An 18,292-nucleotide genomic window follows, 5' to 3' on the forward strand; every position below is an offset into this window, starting at 1 on the left:
AGTCAGAAGAAGAAGGCGGGCCAATGTGTGTGACAGTAGACTTTGGTTGCCCGCTGTGATTGGCTAATGTGTGAAAAGAGGCGGGGTTTTGGGGTTAGCACACAAATCGTCAGTTGGGGCCCATGGAGCCCTGTAGGACAATATTCCACACCTATTTGTGGTTTGTTCGATAGTCTTTTTTTGAGGGTGAAACTACCCTTAGCTATCTGCCGAATAACTTGAATATATTTGTGCTCTTTCTACAACTTTTAAAATGCCATGTTGGTTATATGTCCCAAATTGTGTTATTTTTTCCCCTCTAATAAAGGCTACCGTATTTCTCTCTCCAACAGGCCAGCGTCTGTTTGGGGAGACTATCCTGGGTCTGACACAGGGTTCTGTCTCAGACCTGCTGGCCAGGCCCAAACCTTGGCACAAGCTCAGCCTGAAGGGCAGGGAGCCCTTTGTCCGTATGCAGCTCTGGCTCCAGGACCCGCACAGTGTGGACAAACTCATGGACATGAAGCGACTGGAGAAGAAAGGTGGGTATGCGAGAGCGATAAGCACTCACCAACAGGGCTCCAGATTTAAAGAACGCCGGCGGTGTGTGCTTGAACATGCATTTATTTGATAAACACATGCAGATGAAAGCCTTTTTGAATCAGGCGTGCGCATCGGCACAGACGATATATCCTTTGTGCAGGACAGCCGAGCATGTTGTGCAGATCACAGTCATCTTGGTGTGATGTCAGTAGCAATCAGGACGGCAGGCATCACGTACTGTATTAGATGTGACAGCTCGGGGACCGCCGCGGGCCTGCTTACTCACAGTCATCAGCACTCCTCTTCATCATTGTCATCATTGTAATAATCATCAGTCTATAAAGTTGTATTTTTCATCTTTGTTCGTGGCTTCTATCACGCCGCGTTGATTGGCCTCGCCGTGATCCCTCACCACGCAATCGATAGACTTTTGTTGGAAGGATGCTTTGACTTTGAACATGCCACTAGACACACGCGTCTAGGATCATCGTCTCGTACATACAATCCCAAAAAATAAGTCATTGAATGTGCGAAAAGCACAATCAGCTCTAGTTCGTTGCGTTTGCTGCGCATGTTAGGGGGTCACTCTCCTTTAAGCTTCGTTTGGGCTTACTGACCCCAAAGTAAAGCATCCCAGTAGCAACAGGCAATAGTCCTGACCCAGAGCAGAGCCATGAGGAAAGGCACGGACCTCCTCTACAGTAACCATGTTTGGCCCCTCACCTTTGCCGTACCAGCCCGCAAGCTAGCAGCTTGCTGCTTTTTTTTTTTTTTTTTATATATAAAAAGAGCGCTCTAACCTTGCTCTGAGGTCCTCGCTACTGCTGCTGCACTACTAATATATCTGGCAGCGTGTATCAGGGTGGACAAAATGTCAAACTAATGTGAAGCTGCCGTGAAATGTTCATTTTCTGCCGCTGGTGCCTGAAGTAAACCCATGTAGCTGCAGCTGCCGTTTGTGTCTCTAACAGGGGTTCATTGTTATGTTTTCTGGGAAGTACATTAGCACCATCTAGTGTTGAGTGTTGAGGATGCCTGGCAGTAGATTATTGGATTCCAGAGGCCTATATAGTAAAAATCACAAGCCATGACATTGGGGAAAATATTATTATTATTTTTGTTTTTTATTATTTTTTGTCTGAGACTCTGTACACTAGATCAGTGGTTCTCGACCTTTTTTCATTGACGCACCCCCTATGAAATATTTTTTCAGCCAAGTACTGCCATACAGCGCAAATAATTTCTGATTGAGAACAAAAAAAAGACGTAAAACAGAGTGCTACGGCATCATTGTCTGATTTATTAAACTCTGGAACTCTTATTTGTATTTATGTGGTCACTTGTACTATTTGGAAATCAAAATATGTATAAACTAAAAAACTGAAAAATAAAATTCATTTAATTATAAATAAAGATTGTGTACATAAAAATGAACAACATTAAGTGCCCTCCTTTGGGATCATAGTAAAGCTTGGTTCTCAAAAAGAAATAATTACAGGTAACTGAATTTTAAATTAAGTTTTCAAGTTATTGACACATGATTCGAAATGGCATATGACAAGTTGGGTCGAGCCATTCTGGTATGGGGAAAATGCATTTTTTGTTTTTTGTTTGTTTTTTAAGTTTACTGAAATTGAATAGCCTACTGAATATAAAAAATAATTTTATGAACTTATATTGTTCTGAAACATTTCTATATTTTAAAATCTCACCTACCCCAAGGGGTACACGTACCCCCATTTGAGAACCACTGCACTAGAGACATAACAGAATGAAGATTTCATTTCTTGATTATCATGACCACAATTATCATGGTTATCGGGATTATGGAAACAACAATAAGAAAATCAAATAGGCGCACTGAAAACATTACGGCACATTTTATTTTCAATACTTAGATAATGTAAACGGAGACAAGTGACTTTTCATGCACACAATACACGTCATCATGACAATTCTATTTAATAGTGGTGGTCTGATTAAAAGATCAAACCCCAAAAAATATTTACAATGTTGTCCCCTCTAGTCAAAACACGGCTTTCTGGTTAATATTGCGTTTGTGGAATAGGAATGAATCAGCAAAATCCACCTCGGGAGGGGCGGCCATTTTGTCAAATACATTGAAAATGAAGCAGGGCTCACGTAACAACCAATCACGAGTTCAGTGGCTGGTCATATTATTGTAAAGAAGATTTTGGGGTTGACTTCCCCCCTTTAATTATAAAATAAAATAAACAGTTTTCAATTTTTATCAAGTAGATAAAACATGAACGTAAACAACATAAATCAATCAAAAGTGCTTATTTTCCATTAGGTTTACAATCAGTACCATTTTAAACCTTGTATTAATGGGAGTATTATTTCAAGCTGAATATTGAGTTGGTAATATTCACAAGGTCCTAACTAACTATTGGCAGCTAAAGTGTGCTAACTACCATAGTTGTTAGTCATTCCTGCTTAAAGCCTTTTTCACACTGCACTTGTCATACTGGGCCACTTCGTGCCTAATGATTGTTCCATCCAAGGCGCACACTACACAACACATTCACTAAATGTTATCAGTTGTATAAAGATCAAACGTGTTATATTTCATCACAGTTGATCAATAAGCTAAATTGTTTTCATTCAACTAAACAAACAAAATACAACCTTACTTGACCTGCAAATAATTGACATAATAACTGTCGCATATTTTAATTAGTTTTTTCAGTATTCTTTCCAAGATAATTTGACCTCACCAATCACTGTTTACTAAACATGCATTTCCTACAAGTACCTCATTAACCCTGTTGTTTTGTCTCCGCACAGCCTACATGAAGAGGAGGCTAAGCTCCTTGAGCGACGGCCATTCTGTGGACGGGAGCCTCGTGGGGCCGGACTACGTGCAGGGTTCTCAGAGTCCGGGGCCGCAGCAGCATCTGAAGAAGCCCAGGGTGGTGCTGGGCCCCGAGGAGAAGGAGGCTCTGAAAAGGGCGTACCAACAGAAACCTTATCCCTCGCCCAAGACCATTGAGGAGCTGGCCTCACAGCTCAACCTGAAGACCAGCACAGTCATCAACTGGTTTCATAATTACAGGTCAGCGTTTTGAACACAATCATGAAACTCAATTTCCCCCCCAAAAAATCCTGTTTTTTTTCTACTTTTTCCTTTTTTTAATTTCCTTTTTTTGTCTTTTTTTCCAAAACAGAAAAAAAATAATTTCTATTTAAAAAAATATATATATTTTTTTTTTTATGTAATTTGTAGATTGCATGTGAAAACCTTAGCACTTATTTTTTTTATTATAGTTGTACCAGTCCCACATGATTTTATTTTAAAACACGTTTTTAAAAGTATTCTCTTAATGAAGAAGTAAGTTCTCTTAATGAGAAGGAAAGGGTGCTTGTTTCAAGATTACTGTCAAACTTCCCCATAAAACAAAAGAAAACTCAACATTGTATATTTAAACACCAAAATGTTAACCAAACCAAATAATAACTAGAATATGTTTACTGCTAACATATAATGCAAAATGCCACGGTTAGGCTACTAGAAATTAGCATGGTGCTCTAAATTGGATTTGTGGATGTATTTTAAGTCGAAGTCAACCTTAAACATTTCTTGACAATAATATGTTATATGTGACCTCGCTAGTCTAAACATGACATTCTGATTAATATTACATTTGTGGAATATGAGTTGTGCATCAAAATCCAGTTGTTTTTCTGCATCTCAGGGGCCATTTTGCCACTTTGCTGTCGACTTGAAATCACAGTTGCTCAGGGTCAACCAATCACGGCTCACCTGTTTTCTGAAGCTGATTCATGATTGGTTGTTACCTGAGACCCGAGCAACTGTGATGTCATTTTCAGTCGACAGCAAGTAGCAAAATAGCCGCCTTCTGATATTGATTAAAAACGTGTGGATTTTGCTGCTTAACTCATATTCCACAAATGCCATATTTATTAACTAAAATGCCATTTTTAGACCAGTGGGGCTGCATCGAACATATTATTGTCAGTTTTGGGGGGGGGTTGGCTTCCCCTTTAAAAGCTGTTTTGATGAACTTGCATGGAACATGGAATCGTATGTATGTTCGTACTCTTATAAGAAAGTAAACATCAGGCGGTCAGCACAATGACTGACATCCAGCATCTCTTCCAGGTCACGTATCCGACGAGAACTCTTCATTGAGGAAATCCAGGCAGCTGGAGGGATCTGTCCCGGCAGCGAGGGGGGCTCCCCTTCCCTCCGTGGGTCGAAATCAGGCGAAGGCGACAGCTGTGACGGGACCGAGTCGGAAGGCACGGTGGAGGCGCGCCAGGGATTCGGCGTGGGCCTGGAGGATCACAGAGGAGCGTGCAAAGACCACGACATGGAGGCCGAGTCTGAGGCGGGGGGCTCTAATAATTCCCCTTCCCAGATAGACTGCATCCCGCCGGGTTCTAGCTGCGGGCCGGGCGGACTTGGGCTCTTCAGCCTCATGGAGGCGTCCCCCGGCAGCTCCGCCTCGAGTACTAATATCCCGGCCTCGGGCCCGGCCAGAAACCCCAGGGACAACAATCTGCGCAAGAAGAAAGCGGCCAACCTCAATAACATCATCCACCGGCTGGAGAAGGCCGCCAGCAAAGAGGATCCGTCAGAGTGGGAGTTCTAGCCCCTCACCCTGAGCATCCTTTGCCCCTTTTGTCTCATAACCTCACCACCTCTAACCTTGGACCCCTCCTGCTCTGTTCCAGTTGGAGAGTGGACACAGCCAAAGTCAAGCTCAGCAGCCATTTTTACTACATAGCGTTCCCAAAAGAGGAAAGCAACAAAGTGTGGTTGGCAAAACCCTTAAAAAAAGAAAAAGATTTACTGAATACATAGAAGAACAAAATGCGAGAGCTTAAGTGTCTCTCCTTTTTTTTTTTTTTTTTAACTGAGTTTTGTTTTTGTACTGAGAAAAGCACTTAGCCGTCCTGCTGGCCTCTGGCCCTGCTGTACCCCCCTCCCCCCCTATCACCAGCCACTGGTGCACCAGACTGGTTAGTCCGGAGCCGGGGTCTGACCCGCGGCCGGGCTGCGCAACCTGGACTGGGTAAAGACAGGCCAGGCCTGTCGCAGCAGCTGATACACACTGCTCGATGATAGATAAGAGACAGGAACTCTCTGGCAAGAACTCTCACTTTCTTAAAGGAGATCTTTTTTCCGCTCTTCTTCTCACCTCCCAAGTGTCCACAAACCTCCCCTCACTCAGTGAGACGCCTCATTTTTCACACTGTAGAGTGACTGTTACAAACCCTTTGCCTTTTTCACTCACTTGCGTGTGTGTGCGCGTGTTCTTTTTTTTTTTTTTTTTTTTTTGTACGTTTAAGGGTCGTGTCGGTGTGTGCGCGTGCGTCGGCGCCTTTTTGCTTTTGTATCTCACTCCTACACTCTTAAGAGGTTAATGCGCCTGAGCTGCCATGGTTACTGATGTACGAACTTTGACCTGTTGTGTACCCCGTTATCTCTATCCTGCTGACAGCCATGTGATGGCCAGAAGGATCACGTAATAATTCCTCGCAAACACACACTCGTCTGGAAAGGAAGGAGAGAAGGAACCCTTTAGGTCCTTCTTGAAAGATGAAGGACCGTCTCGTTCTCTCTTTTTTTTTTTTTTTTATTCATATTGCAATTTGGTTGCCAATAAGAGATTGCACAGTCTTCTGACTCTAAAGATAACAAAATAGGGAAATGTTAGGAAGCATTTTAATTAGTACAAAATAAGCAGACAATAAGAGAATAAATAACAAGTTACTGTTTTTTTTCCTTAAAAAGCAAATTAGGATGGAATAATGTTGCATTGTTGAAAATACGATACGATGACTTCACGTAGTACTGTAGCTGATACTTTCTGTGTCGCTTGTTTGTTTTGTTTGTTTTTAGGTTGTGCACGTCACAGATTGACCCAGCACTGGATCTGCTCGGGCGTGGGCGTGAGTGTGTGTGTGTGTGCGCGCTCACCACCAGCTAATTTCCTGTTCACAAACACACATCTTTTTATAGGCCAAATCAGGAAGTGTGTGTGTGTGTGCGCGTGTGTGTGTGTGTGCGCATGTGTGTGTGTCATGTGCATTTGTATATTTGCCTGCATGTCTCTTGTCAGGGTCGAGGTCAAGTCACTCAGAGTTCAATTTACAAACGTTTGGTTATCAAGCATAAAGAAGCTTTTGATGATAGGATTTTTATTTTTTGCAATGTACAGTATTGTTTTTTTGTTTTAGTTAAAGTTTGTTCACTCCAACCCTGCTGTGAGTAGTTACACACTCCTCCAGTCTTTCCTGTATCCAGGGATTTTTTTTTTTTTTTCACATTCAATTCTACTGTATACACTACAAAATTGAAGGCATATCCTCCTCGCCCCACACAAGCCCTCAGTGCCTGTCAGCCCACTGCCTCCCCTTTGTGTGTATATGTGAGTGTGTGCGTGTGTGTGTGTGTGTGTTTCCAATGAGTGTGGGGGGTTCATATTTCGTATCTACTTGCACACACTACTAGTGCACAACTGACACCCTTCTTTTTAAGCTGTTTGACGCGTTACCATTACATTAATCTTCTCACCATGTAGTTTAATACGATGATTTACTGTAGCTCGGTTTTATTGTTGTTTTTGTTTTGGCATTTATAGTTATGGTTTTTATTCTGCTTATTTATAGGTGCTGTAATTTTTCATTTAATGTCTTATCATTTGAGTTGTCTATTTTCTAAGGGATTATACTGTTCCTGAGGGCAAGTAACATTTTTACTAGACGTTATAGACTGCCGGCAGTATTGGTTAATATTTACAGAGACGTACTAGTTCTCATTTGTTTGTATATTCATGAATCCTAAATGTTTAGTGTCATTTCAATACTTTTTGAATAATGTCTTTGCCACACTTAGCACCCACCCCCCCTCTAAGCTTTTATTAACAGTTATGCTCTTAAATGGCTAGCTCGAGAATCAAAAAAAAACATATCAAGATGATTGGATAGCATATCTGTTTTTACTTGACAATAATTTGTTGTCATCTCGGACAAGCGCTACACTAGCTAACGCAAGCTAAAGATCGCTAACGCTCGTCTTTAGCTATAACTCATCCACTCTTTCATCGCCATTAACTTGATGATCAGGTCCAAGTGTATGCTCGTTGTCCAACAGGTCAAATGAAATCACCTGAAAATGAGAATACATGTTGAAAAGAGGTCATATCTGCCAAATTGAGATTAGACAAGTTGTACCAGCTAGCAAGTGTGCGAGGCCACACAGAAGAGCCAGCCTATGATTATGCAGATTTGTAATCCATAGCAGTCCGTACAGCAAAGCACTTATTAGGACAGGGTCTGTAAAACACTACACAGGAGTTACCATCCCAGGCTCCTGGGAAACGGATGCCTTTTATTTGTGGAAGTGGTTGAGAACCAAGCACAGACTCGAACACTAAAATGGAAACAAACGTCGGCTGTTTTTCTACATGATGAACTACGTCCTTACACATAACTGCATCTGACAGAACGGGAACACGGCCGGTGTAGATATAATTAGCAAGCACCTGATTTGGTTTCTAGCCGGAATCGTCTTCCTCTAGCTCCCTGTTTCCTTACACACACACACACACACACACACACACACGCACCATTGTTGGTACCCTTCTGTTATACGGACAAAAAAAAAAAAAAAAAGGCGATGCTCAGCGAAGCATCTGACAAACAAAAGTTTGCCAAAATGCGTATTGGCTAGCCGCAAACCTTGCGGGGGAGAGCAGACAAGACAAAACTGGAATTGTTTGACAAGTCACATCCACTTTGTTACAAAAAATTAAGATAGAAAGAAAAGAACACTGTACCTACTGCGAAATATGGAAGAGGCTTGATGGGGCGCAATGAAATCTCAAGACTATGATGGCACTTTGGAGAAAAACGAATCAGAGGAAAGAACAAAAACACGCAGCTAAAACATTTGACTGCATTGGTATTGAGGCCATTTTAGTTACAATTTTTTTTAAATTGTACACTTTAGATTCATGACTTATGTTAGTGTCGTTATTTCAGTTGCCATTTTTGTTGTTTAACAAAAGGGTACCAACAATTTTGCCCATGTGCTTGAATCCACGCACACTATATGGACGAAGTATTGGAATACAACATCCAAGTGGTGAAAATGGACAAAAATATGGAGTTGAGCCGTTTTAAACACTGTTGAGTCACACTCAGCTAAACTATGACAACTCCTTGTGGGCAGCATTACGCTTGCTAGAAAAGACAAACCCCCTCCCTCAAATTGACAAATCATTTTTTTCCAACAAGGTAATTGTTATTAGATGCTATTGCTAACTCTGTCGCCAACCAAAATAAAATGTTTCAATGTTTTGTGCTTGGAAGTTAAAAAGAAACCGAACTGTCCTTAACAAAAATACAGTAAGGTGTTAAAGTGTTCACTAACATTTAATTCAGTGATACTATCACATACCACTAGAGGGAGCCGGCGTAGCAGTATTAACAGACTATTAACACACATAACACACTGTTAGTAAACGTATGCGATAATAATAAAATATCAGTCCCACACAGGCTAATCACATTGAAACGTATTCAGTTTTTAAACATTTATTTGAACAAAATAATTGAAAATTAGATAACAGAAGTGCAATATAGTGTTACTGCTCAATGTTTTTATTTTGTTTTTATTTAAAAAAAAAATAAAAATACAGGCAGGGCTCTTGACGTTTACAACAGTAAGTTAAAATGACTGCAGTGATTATGCTATTAAGCTAACTGTTTGTATTAGCAATTGCCGATTAACAAAATGGAGCCCGCCCCATGCAAGTTAAGTCTTCTGTGAACCGATGACGCCACGTGTCTCACTACTTCTGTCCATATAGTCGCACCTGATCAAAAGCACTTCCTTCAAATCAACCTCCCAAAAACTCTTTTATCGCCCCACGGACGCCGGGTGTCAAACATCCGCGTCCCCTCAGAGCACCCCCCGGGCCCGCGACCACACAGCACGTCTCGTATCTCTACTGTAACCTTTATACTATAAGCACTTAACCCATTTTCGCCCCCCCCCCCCCCCCCTTCCGAAAAAAACACATATGATCATCAGATTTGTGCCTTTAACTGCCAAGCAGGGCACCCAAACGTTGTGATGTCGTCAGACGTGTGCGTGTGGACCGTGTCGTCTCTGATCCGCATCGAATCCCCCCCCCATACTTCTCTCCTGGAGAGGGTTGCTGGAGTAAGGAGATAATGAGCTTGTGTTGTTCTTAACGACTGACCCATTTGGGCTTTTATTAAGACCCCCCCACACCTTGACGTTGTACATACCTAACAAGCAGAATGAAGGAGGAAGCGCGCCGAAAAACAGCAAACACTGTAATAACACTGAATTTCTTCATAGGGCATTTTTTTTTTTTTTCGTCGGGTTTGTCTTCTCCTTCTGTTCCGTGTCGGGTTCGCCGTGACGTCACTGCAGGTATCGAGATGACGCGTGCCAACTATTTTGGAGAAGGGAGGATGAGAAATTGTAAATACGAGTCGGGGTCAAAGTAGCTAACGGAGTCACTTGGTGTGCTTTTTTTGTTTGGAAGGCAGGACGAGAGAAGGGACGATTCAGGACTTTTTTTCCATGATCCACAGATATTTTTCTACAAATTTAAAGATCCAGATGATTCTATACACTGTTGAATAACATTGTAAAGGTGTAACAGATGCTGTATATCATATGTTTTCTGAAGTCGTAAAGCTTTACTGTATGATCTGTTTTGAAGTAGTGCTTATTCTTTCTTTTTCTTTTTTTTTATATATATATTATTGTGATGGAAGCCTGGACAGCAGCACTGGTCACCCTATTCAGGAAAAAAACTTTAAAAAGGAAAAAGAAAAAAAGAGAGAGAGAAAAACCTCAAGATGTTTTTTGTAATAATATTAATACTTTTAGAATATATCTTATGAAGTGGGTTTTTTGTAAGGAATCACTCCCCCCCCCCCCCCCCCGACGCAGCGGTGCTGTACGCATAGCACACACTCGGTAGTCGTTACACACCTAAATACAGCACAATACACTCATCTTCTTCTTCACGTTCGCTCGTGTGTTTCCTTTTGATTTAGTTCAGTCATTTCCACGCTCCGTTTCCAAGCTCAACATTTCAATGTAACGAAAAAAAACAAAAAAAAAAAGGAAGCAAAAAGCCAAATAGTGATGTAGTCGTCCACCTTTGTTTGCTCCCTTCCTGTGTGCCCGCATCCCCCCCCGTAGCTTCCTCCACAGTGTAGACTGACAACCAAATGACCCGGGGAGAGATCTTCAGCCCTCCCCCACAACTTTGGAAAGCTTTAAGATGCTTGTTGAGGCTTTATGTTCTGTTTTTATTTTATTTTATTTTAACATCAACAACGTGGAAGTAATAACGTTTTCCCCACTGCTTTTGAGTGTGTGCGCTGTGCATGACTGTAAAAGGGACGGTTCACGCCCCCCCCCTCTTTTCCTCCTCCCCTCTCAGCACTTCCGTCACTCCCCAGATGCCATTTTTTTCTCTCGTTTGTTTCCTCATGTATCATTGCTTTCTTTATATCTTTCTATTTACTAAACGTATCATGTTGTTTGTTCTCAGCACTGTAAGACAGTCCCCCTCTTCTACAACATTGAAAAGCAATATCACTGTATGAAACGTTCACAATGTATTTGTTATGATTGACATTTGATTCATTCATCATCATCATTATTATTCACATGCACCCTAGGTGTGATAATTGAAGTAAATCTCTTTTATACAAATACGAGAAGTGTGCTGTGGGAGTTTGTTGTTCAAGTATTCTCAGAGAAAAAAAAATCAAAATTTATATTATTGACAGGTGAGTGCATTGCGAATAAGACAAATGACAAATCCAAATGGTTGATGTAGAAAAAAAAACTTATTTTCGAACCTTCCCCAGGTCGCTATGCAGAACTGCAGGGAGAGTTTGGGACGGCGGTCCGGATCAGCGGTGAACAGAAGGAGCTCATCCTGAAGCTGGAGCACGACCTGAGCACCATCCAGGCCATGTCCTCCCTGCCGCGACCCGGGGCCGACGGCGCCGAGGTCATCAACATCCCCGAGCCCATCAAAGAGGCCACCGCTATGTTTGCTGGTATGCTCGGTTGTACGGAGGACCCAAACGGCCAAAATTCTAAATGAATAAATGAGTGGAAAATAATAAAGAATGTAAAAAATATAATTTTATAATTAAATCCAATAAAAAAAAATATGAAAAAATATAATTTTAAAATTAAATCCCCAAAAATAAATATAAATGGAAATAAAAACTATACGTGTTTAAAAAAGTGGAAAATAAAAAAATATTTAAAAAATATAATTCAAAAATTAAATCCCCCAAAAATAATATAAATACATACATTTGTATTCATTTATTTTATTATAGTTTTTATATCCATTTTTATTTTCACTTTTAGTCATTTATTTTTAATTTTGGCAGTTTTGGTCCAAACTGCCTGGACGAAATGTTATTCAAATGAGAAAAAATCTGAAAACAGGTGAGCTGTGATTGGTCGTTGCCTTCGCCCTGAGCCACTGTGATGTCATCTTCAGTCGACAGCAAGTGGCAAAATGGCCGCCCCCTGAGATAGATCAAAACAGCTGGATTTTGCTTCATAACTCATATTCCACAATTGTTAATATTAATCCGAATATCATGTTCAGACTAGTGAGGTCACAGAAATGTTTTAAGGTCAACTTCCACTCTAAAGTAGAGAAACTACTTTATGATCAAATCTAGAATGTGATTGTATCGGAACGGAATATTAGGATGATGTCATTTGGTCAGATTCAAGCGTGAGCGCCCATGCCGAGCTGCCTCAAGGTCAGATGGACTCTCTGCTGTCCATCATCTCCAGCCAAAGGGAGAGATTCCGCTCCCGCAACCAGGAGCTGGAAGCCGTGAGTTGCCGTCGCACCGAAACGCACGCACCTCACACACACACACACACACACACACACTCCCTTGTGACCTCCCTCCCGCTGGTTGCAGGAGAGCCGCTCCGTGCAGCAGACCATGCAGGCTCTGCAGAACGAGCTGGACAGCCTGCGCGCCGACAACATCAAACTCTACGAGAAGATCAAGTTCCTGCAGAGCTACGCCGGCAGAGTATGACTGGCTTTCTTTTTGTTGTTTGTGTCAAAGTCTGACTCCGACTCCGACTCTTTGTTGTCAAAGTCTGACTCAGACTCTGACTCTTTGTTGTCAAAGTCCGACTCCGACTCTTTGTTGTCAAAGTCTGACTCCGACTCTTTGTTGTCAAAGTCTGACTCCGACTCTGACTCTTTGTTGTCAAAGTCCGACTCTGACTCTTTGTTGTCAAAGTCCGACTCCGACTCTTTGTTGTCAAAGTCCGACTCCGACTCTTTGTTGTCAAAGTCTGACTCCGACTCTTTGTTGTCAAAGTCTGACTCCAACTCCGACTCTTTGTTGTCAAAGTCTGACTCCGACTCTTTGTTTGTGCTTCAGGCGGGAGGAAGTGACGACACGGTCATGCGTTACTCCTCCCAGTATGAGGAGAGGCTGGACCCGTTTGCTTCCTTCAGTAGGAAGGTACAAAATGTACAACTTCTCTACATGTTTTTTTTTTTTTTTTCCGTTTTCTAATGTGTGATTTAACAGGAGCGTCAGCGTCGCTACTTGAGCCTCAGCCCCTGGGATAAGGCCACCCTGAGCCTGGTACAATCTCACACACACACACACACACATACTGACAAACAAAAACAATGTCAACTTGCTTTTGTCGTATTCCTCAGGGTCGTGTGATCCTCTCCAATAAGATGGCGCGCACCATCGCCTTCTTCTACACCCTCTTCCTGCATTGCCTGGTCTTCTTGGTGCGTCAGAGGAGTTGAAACTTCTCCGCGCCGTTCCCAAAATAATGATTGATTCAATAAAAACATCTTATCTGTGGTTAACTTTGCAACAGGTGCTGTACAAGACCGCTTGGAGCGAGAGCATTGGCAGAGACTGCTCGACTTTCTGTGCTAAAAAGTGAGACGGGACGCCAAAATCTAGACAGACTTTTAACTTCTTTGAGTCTTTTATATCGTTTATGTATATCTTTGTTTTTATGGATAGACTATTTAAAAATTTTTTTTTTTTTTTTGTATTTTTATTTGTTGATTTTCGCAATTGTCCAGTGTTGTACTGTGTATATACTGTATATATATATGAATATATATTATTATTTTTATTTTTTTTACTGATATCATTTGCAGATTTTTTGTAAATGTTTTTTAGGTATTTCATGGATTTTGAACGAATTTTTGACATGTTATTTTCTCAGATTTTTTTTTCCCCAGATTTTTTAAAAATTATTTCTTTATTATGATTTTGTTAATATGTTTTTAACTCATTCACTGCCATTGACGGTTCTAGACGTCAAAAATTCATTTAAACTATTTCTATTAGTTTAACATGTTTTCCACTTTTGTTAACAATAATGTGAAAACCTAGATTTTTTTTATTGTACATTAAGAACAGATGTAAAATTTGTGATAAATCGTGAGTTAACTAGTGAAGTCATGCGATTAATTACAATTAAAAGTTTTAATCGCCTGACGGGATTTTTTTTTTATTTTTAAAAAGGGCGTCAGGCAATTAAAATCTGTAATGGTATTTAATCGCATGACTTCACTGGTTAACTCACGATTAATCACAAATCTGTTCTAAATGTTCAATATTTTTTTTCCCAGGTTTTCATACTTTTGTTAACAAAAGTGGAAAAACATGGTAAATAATAGAAATAGTTCAAATGAATTTATGGCAGTGAATGAGTTAATGATTTCTAACACATTACTTTTCAAATGTATTTCATGGATTTTTATTTCTCCCATATACACAATGATTAATTGCCACCTCATTTGTTTCTGTCTCTCTCAGGTACTCTGACCACTTGCATCGTTTCCACGAGAATGACCAAAACCTCTAGGGTGGTGACGTCATTCATTCCGCCACTTTTTCCCTTTGGATGAATTTGCCTCATTCGGGCTCCCGGTGAAGCGAGATTTGCTGTTGTTGTTGCAGTTAGCTAAAGCCGCCACTAGGGGGCAGTGCTGCTTTGCATTTCCCCTTTTTTCTTCCGTCTCTTTATAGCTTATTAAGTTGCATTGGATCGACATAGAGATATTGATGAGCATAGTTATTATAGTTTTTGTCATTTATGGGGGGGTTTCCACCAAAGTGACAGTTTTGAGTCTTTGGCTAACGAATCATTGAAGAAATAGTTATATAGAAATAATGTTAAAACATGAGTTGTAGCAGGACAGACTTGACGTCACAAACCGAATTGGATCGGCATACATATGATGTGGAGCATGCCATGAAATGACTTCTTAGGGATTTTCAGTGCACAAATCACCGTATACTGTTGATTGCTAGTAGAATTAAAAAATGAATGATTATCATATTCTTCAGGGTTGACTTACATACTAATGAGACGATGGCATCTATTGAGCTTAATGATCTACTTTAGATGAATAACATGCATGATAGTTACTGAAGCTTCTCTGTATTGCACATTTACCCTAATAAAGGCTATGCAGCATATTGTGGTATTAAGATTATTATATTGTGTTAGTGATAGAAACACACAACCATTCACAACAGTTCTTTCCATAGGAAGTCATGGGAAAAAATTGGCTGTGAAATCTATGTTGAAGGCTATCTTGAAGTCAAGTGTAAAAGCACCACCAATTATGAACAATAAAAAAAGTTAATAAATAAATAGAAAGTAGTAAATTTAAAAAATTGTAAACTCCCAAAAATACAAGACTTTATTTCTCTCTTTTTTAATGTATTAGATCTTCCATAGAAACATTCAACTTTTAACCCGAATGTTCTCCCACTCATCGCTTGCATCCTTCCGCAAGCCCCCCCCTCTAAAATATTTACGGCCTAATGGCTTCATGTTATTTTTTACGCGGCAGTGGAGGGGTCATCGCTTCTTAATGTCGACTCGCCGTGCTGGCAATCCACTTGGCTGCTGTGTCATGTTTAGTCGCAGTGGCTTATGTCATCCTGCAGCCAGGAAAGCAGATGCGCAACAATGGATTCGCTCACTCTTTGTCTCCTGGCCTGAAGTTTCATTTGTCATGCAGAAAGCATTAAAGTAGTGTTTTTTTTATGATTATGAATTATTTAGTAGATTTGACATGGGCGCTTGTCTGTTCGCTCACAGCTTCTTTCCCACTCGGGTGCGCAATAATACAGTACATGTTTGGATCATTGATTTCTATTCATCCAAAACAGAAAGGAGATTTTTGGTTTTAACATGAGACGTTATATTATTGCTGTTCGAGCTCTTTTTTTTCCTGTTGTAAACTTTTGTAGAATAATATTTTTCCCCTAGCCAGCAATTTTGCACAAATTGTATGTTTATTTGTATTGCATTTTTCATATATATATATATACACACACACACATATACTGTCTATATATATTGGGTTTATTTAGCGTTTTTATTTTATTGTGTGGTGTTTTGGTTTAATTGTTTTAGTCTTATTTCCAATCTAAGGTTTTGTTTTATTCGATTTTGTATTTAGCTTTTTGGTCTTTGTGTTTTCATTTAATTATTTTTTTAGTTATTTTTTTTATTATGTTTTTTTTTCTTAAATTTTATGTAATATGTCTTTGCTATATTTTCTTTAATTTCTTTGTTTATTTATTTTTTATTTTTCATTGTTTTATTTATCTTTTCATCTTTGTGTATTAGTATTTTTGAATTGTTTTATTTACATTTTTCTATTTTTTCTTTTGTTTTTATTTTCTTGCATTGCATTTAGTTTTTATTTATTTATTTATTTTCTTCTTTTAATTTTTTCCCTTTATTTTTGTTTGTGTTTATTTGTAATGCACTTTTTGTTTATCTTTTTTTGTTATTTCTTTACTATTATGGCATTTTATGTCATTTTGTTTTGAAAGGCGCATGCAGTGTTTTGGACAAATGATATCATTTTCCTGTGGTAATTTGTGCTTTCATTTGGCAGGCAACCCCCCATTGCTTCCAAAAGCTCCATTGTGCTAAGTTGCTATAAAATCCCCATTCATTTATTCATTCATTCATTCAAGCTTTTTTTCCCCCTTCTTTGTGTGACTGAGAAGCTCAGCCCAATACGAGCTGAGGACTGTTGCATGGATACGGAATGTGTGAGTGAGCGTGCGTGTGTTCATTCATTTGATTCCACCCAGTTCTCTCAGTACCATTTCAGCTTCCAAACTATTCCTCCTCTTCTTTTCTTCCATCTTTCTCTTTCTTTCCTCCCACAGCAAACACCCCCTCCTACGCCCCCCCCCCTCCTCCCCATGGGTGTTGCCATGGAAACAGAGCTCCTCTGTCAGGTGGCTCCGTGTTGTTGCTCCGTGATTTGCTCTGACATGGCGTCTCGCTGAATCACTCGGTCACGTGCTTCCCGGATCAGCCGCCGCCCCCAGCCAGCCCCCACCCTAACCCGGATTGGGAGTACGGAGCTGGTTGTGCAGCCCCCAAAACAATTGCCTTTTTATTGCTAAGTCCTTACATATTGTCAACATTTGGCCTTGTTGGGGATTTATGACCACGCAAGACATCATGTTGTTTCCTGCAGGGCAAAACTGATGCTTCATTGTTATGAAGTTGCACTTGGAATTATTATTAGATTCCAATTCACTACACGTTCCTCACGTGTAATAAGAGTCTTGTGAAGTGTGCTCCCTCCCTTGTTGTGTACAGTGTTACTGATGTTGCTGTGCTATTTTGGGTCGAGCTCAGTGAAGTTCATGTGACATGCATCGGACATCATCAGCGAGAGAGAGAGAGTGGTGGGAGGGTGCAATATATACTGCAATGTATGAGTACACGTGTGTATGACGAATCCTAACATAGCAATGAGGTACCTGAGGATCAATGTGAGGGGAGAGAGAGAAAAGTGCATTCTGTACTTACTGTATGAATATACAAAGGTGTCAGTAAAATATTAACTCCTAACATATTAATAAGGTACCCGAGGACCAATGTGGGGAGAGACAGAGAAAAACGCTGGTGTACAGTAGAATATGTATACTTGGTGCATGAATTCACAAAAGTGTCAGCAATGACATAATGACTCCTAACATAACAATAAGGTACCCGAGGGACCATGAGGGAGACAGAGACAGTTTAGTAGAGTATATACTTATGATGTAAATACACAAGGGTGTCAGCAACAACCTAACGACTCCTAACATAACAACAAGGCACCTGAGGATCAATGACAGAGGTACTGTTACAAATTTGCCCATTGTGGGACTAATAAAGGTTATCTAATCTATTATCGACATAATATTGAAAAAAAAAACATGGACGTCAGTAACTACATAACAACTCTTAACATAACAATAAGTCACCCAAAGAGAAATGAAAGAACGTTAAAGCATGCTGTGTTTGCACTGTATGAATACACATGGGTGTCAACCACAATATAACGACTCCTAACTTAACAAAAAGGCACCTGAGGGTTTGTCATCAACCACATAACTCCAAACATGACAATAAGACACCCGATGATCGTGATAAAGAGTTACAATATATGCACTGTATGAATACACACGGGTGTCAGTAGTGACTTAATGACTACTAACATAACAAAAAGGCACCTGAGTGTTTGTCATCAACCACATAACTTCTAACATAACAAGATACCTGAAGATCGTGGAAAGTTACAATAATACATGCACTGTATGAATACACATGGATATCATCAATGACATACAGGTAACTCCTAACATGATAATA

General features: G+C 40.1%; 1 protein-coding gene across 3 annotated transcripts in view; it reads left to right on the forward strand.

Annotated features, from left to right (window-relative positions):
• The window catches only part of cux1b (cut-like homeobox 1b), a 93,163-nt gene extending 78,073 nt beyond the window's left edge, over nt 1-15,090 (forward strand). For 2 of the 3 annotated variants that reach the window (XM_077566928.1, XM_077566929.1), the window contains 3 exons: nt 333-521; nt 3,331-3,598; nt 4,667-11,283. In XM_077566928.1, coding sequence (XP_077423054.1) covers nt 333-521; nt 3,331-3,598; nt 4,667-5,159 — 950 coding nt within the window. In that variant the 3' untranslated portion in view covers nt 5,160-11,283. Of the gene's footprint in view, nt 1-332; nt 522-3,330; nt 3,599-4,666; nt 11,284-11,439; nt 11,635-12,327; nt 12,441-12,531; nt 12,649-13,008; nt 13,093-13,161; nt 13,219-13,295; nt 13,377-13,468; nt 13,534-14,424 lie in introns of those variants that run through there. The other variant, XM_077566932.1, reaches the window with a different exon arrangement.
• The last annotated feature ends 3,202 nt before the right edge of the window (nt 15,091-18,292 follow it).

The sequence above is a fragment of the Vanacampus margaritifer genome, chromosome 5, assembly GCF_051991255.1.
Source record: "Vanacampus margaritifer isolate UIUO_Vmar chromosome 5, RoL_Vmar_1.0, whole genome shotgun sequence".
NCBI classification, from domain to species: Eukaryota; Metazoa; Chordata; class Actinopteri; order Syngnathiformes; family Syngnathidae; genus Vanacampus; species Vanacampus margaritifer.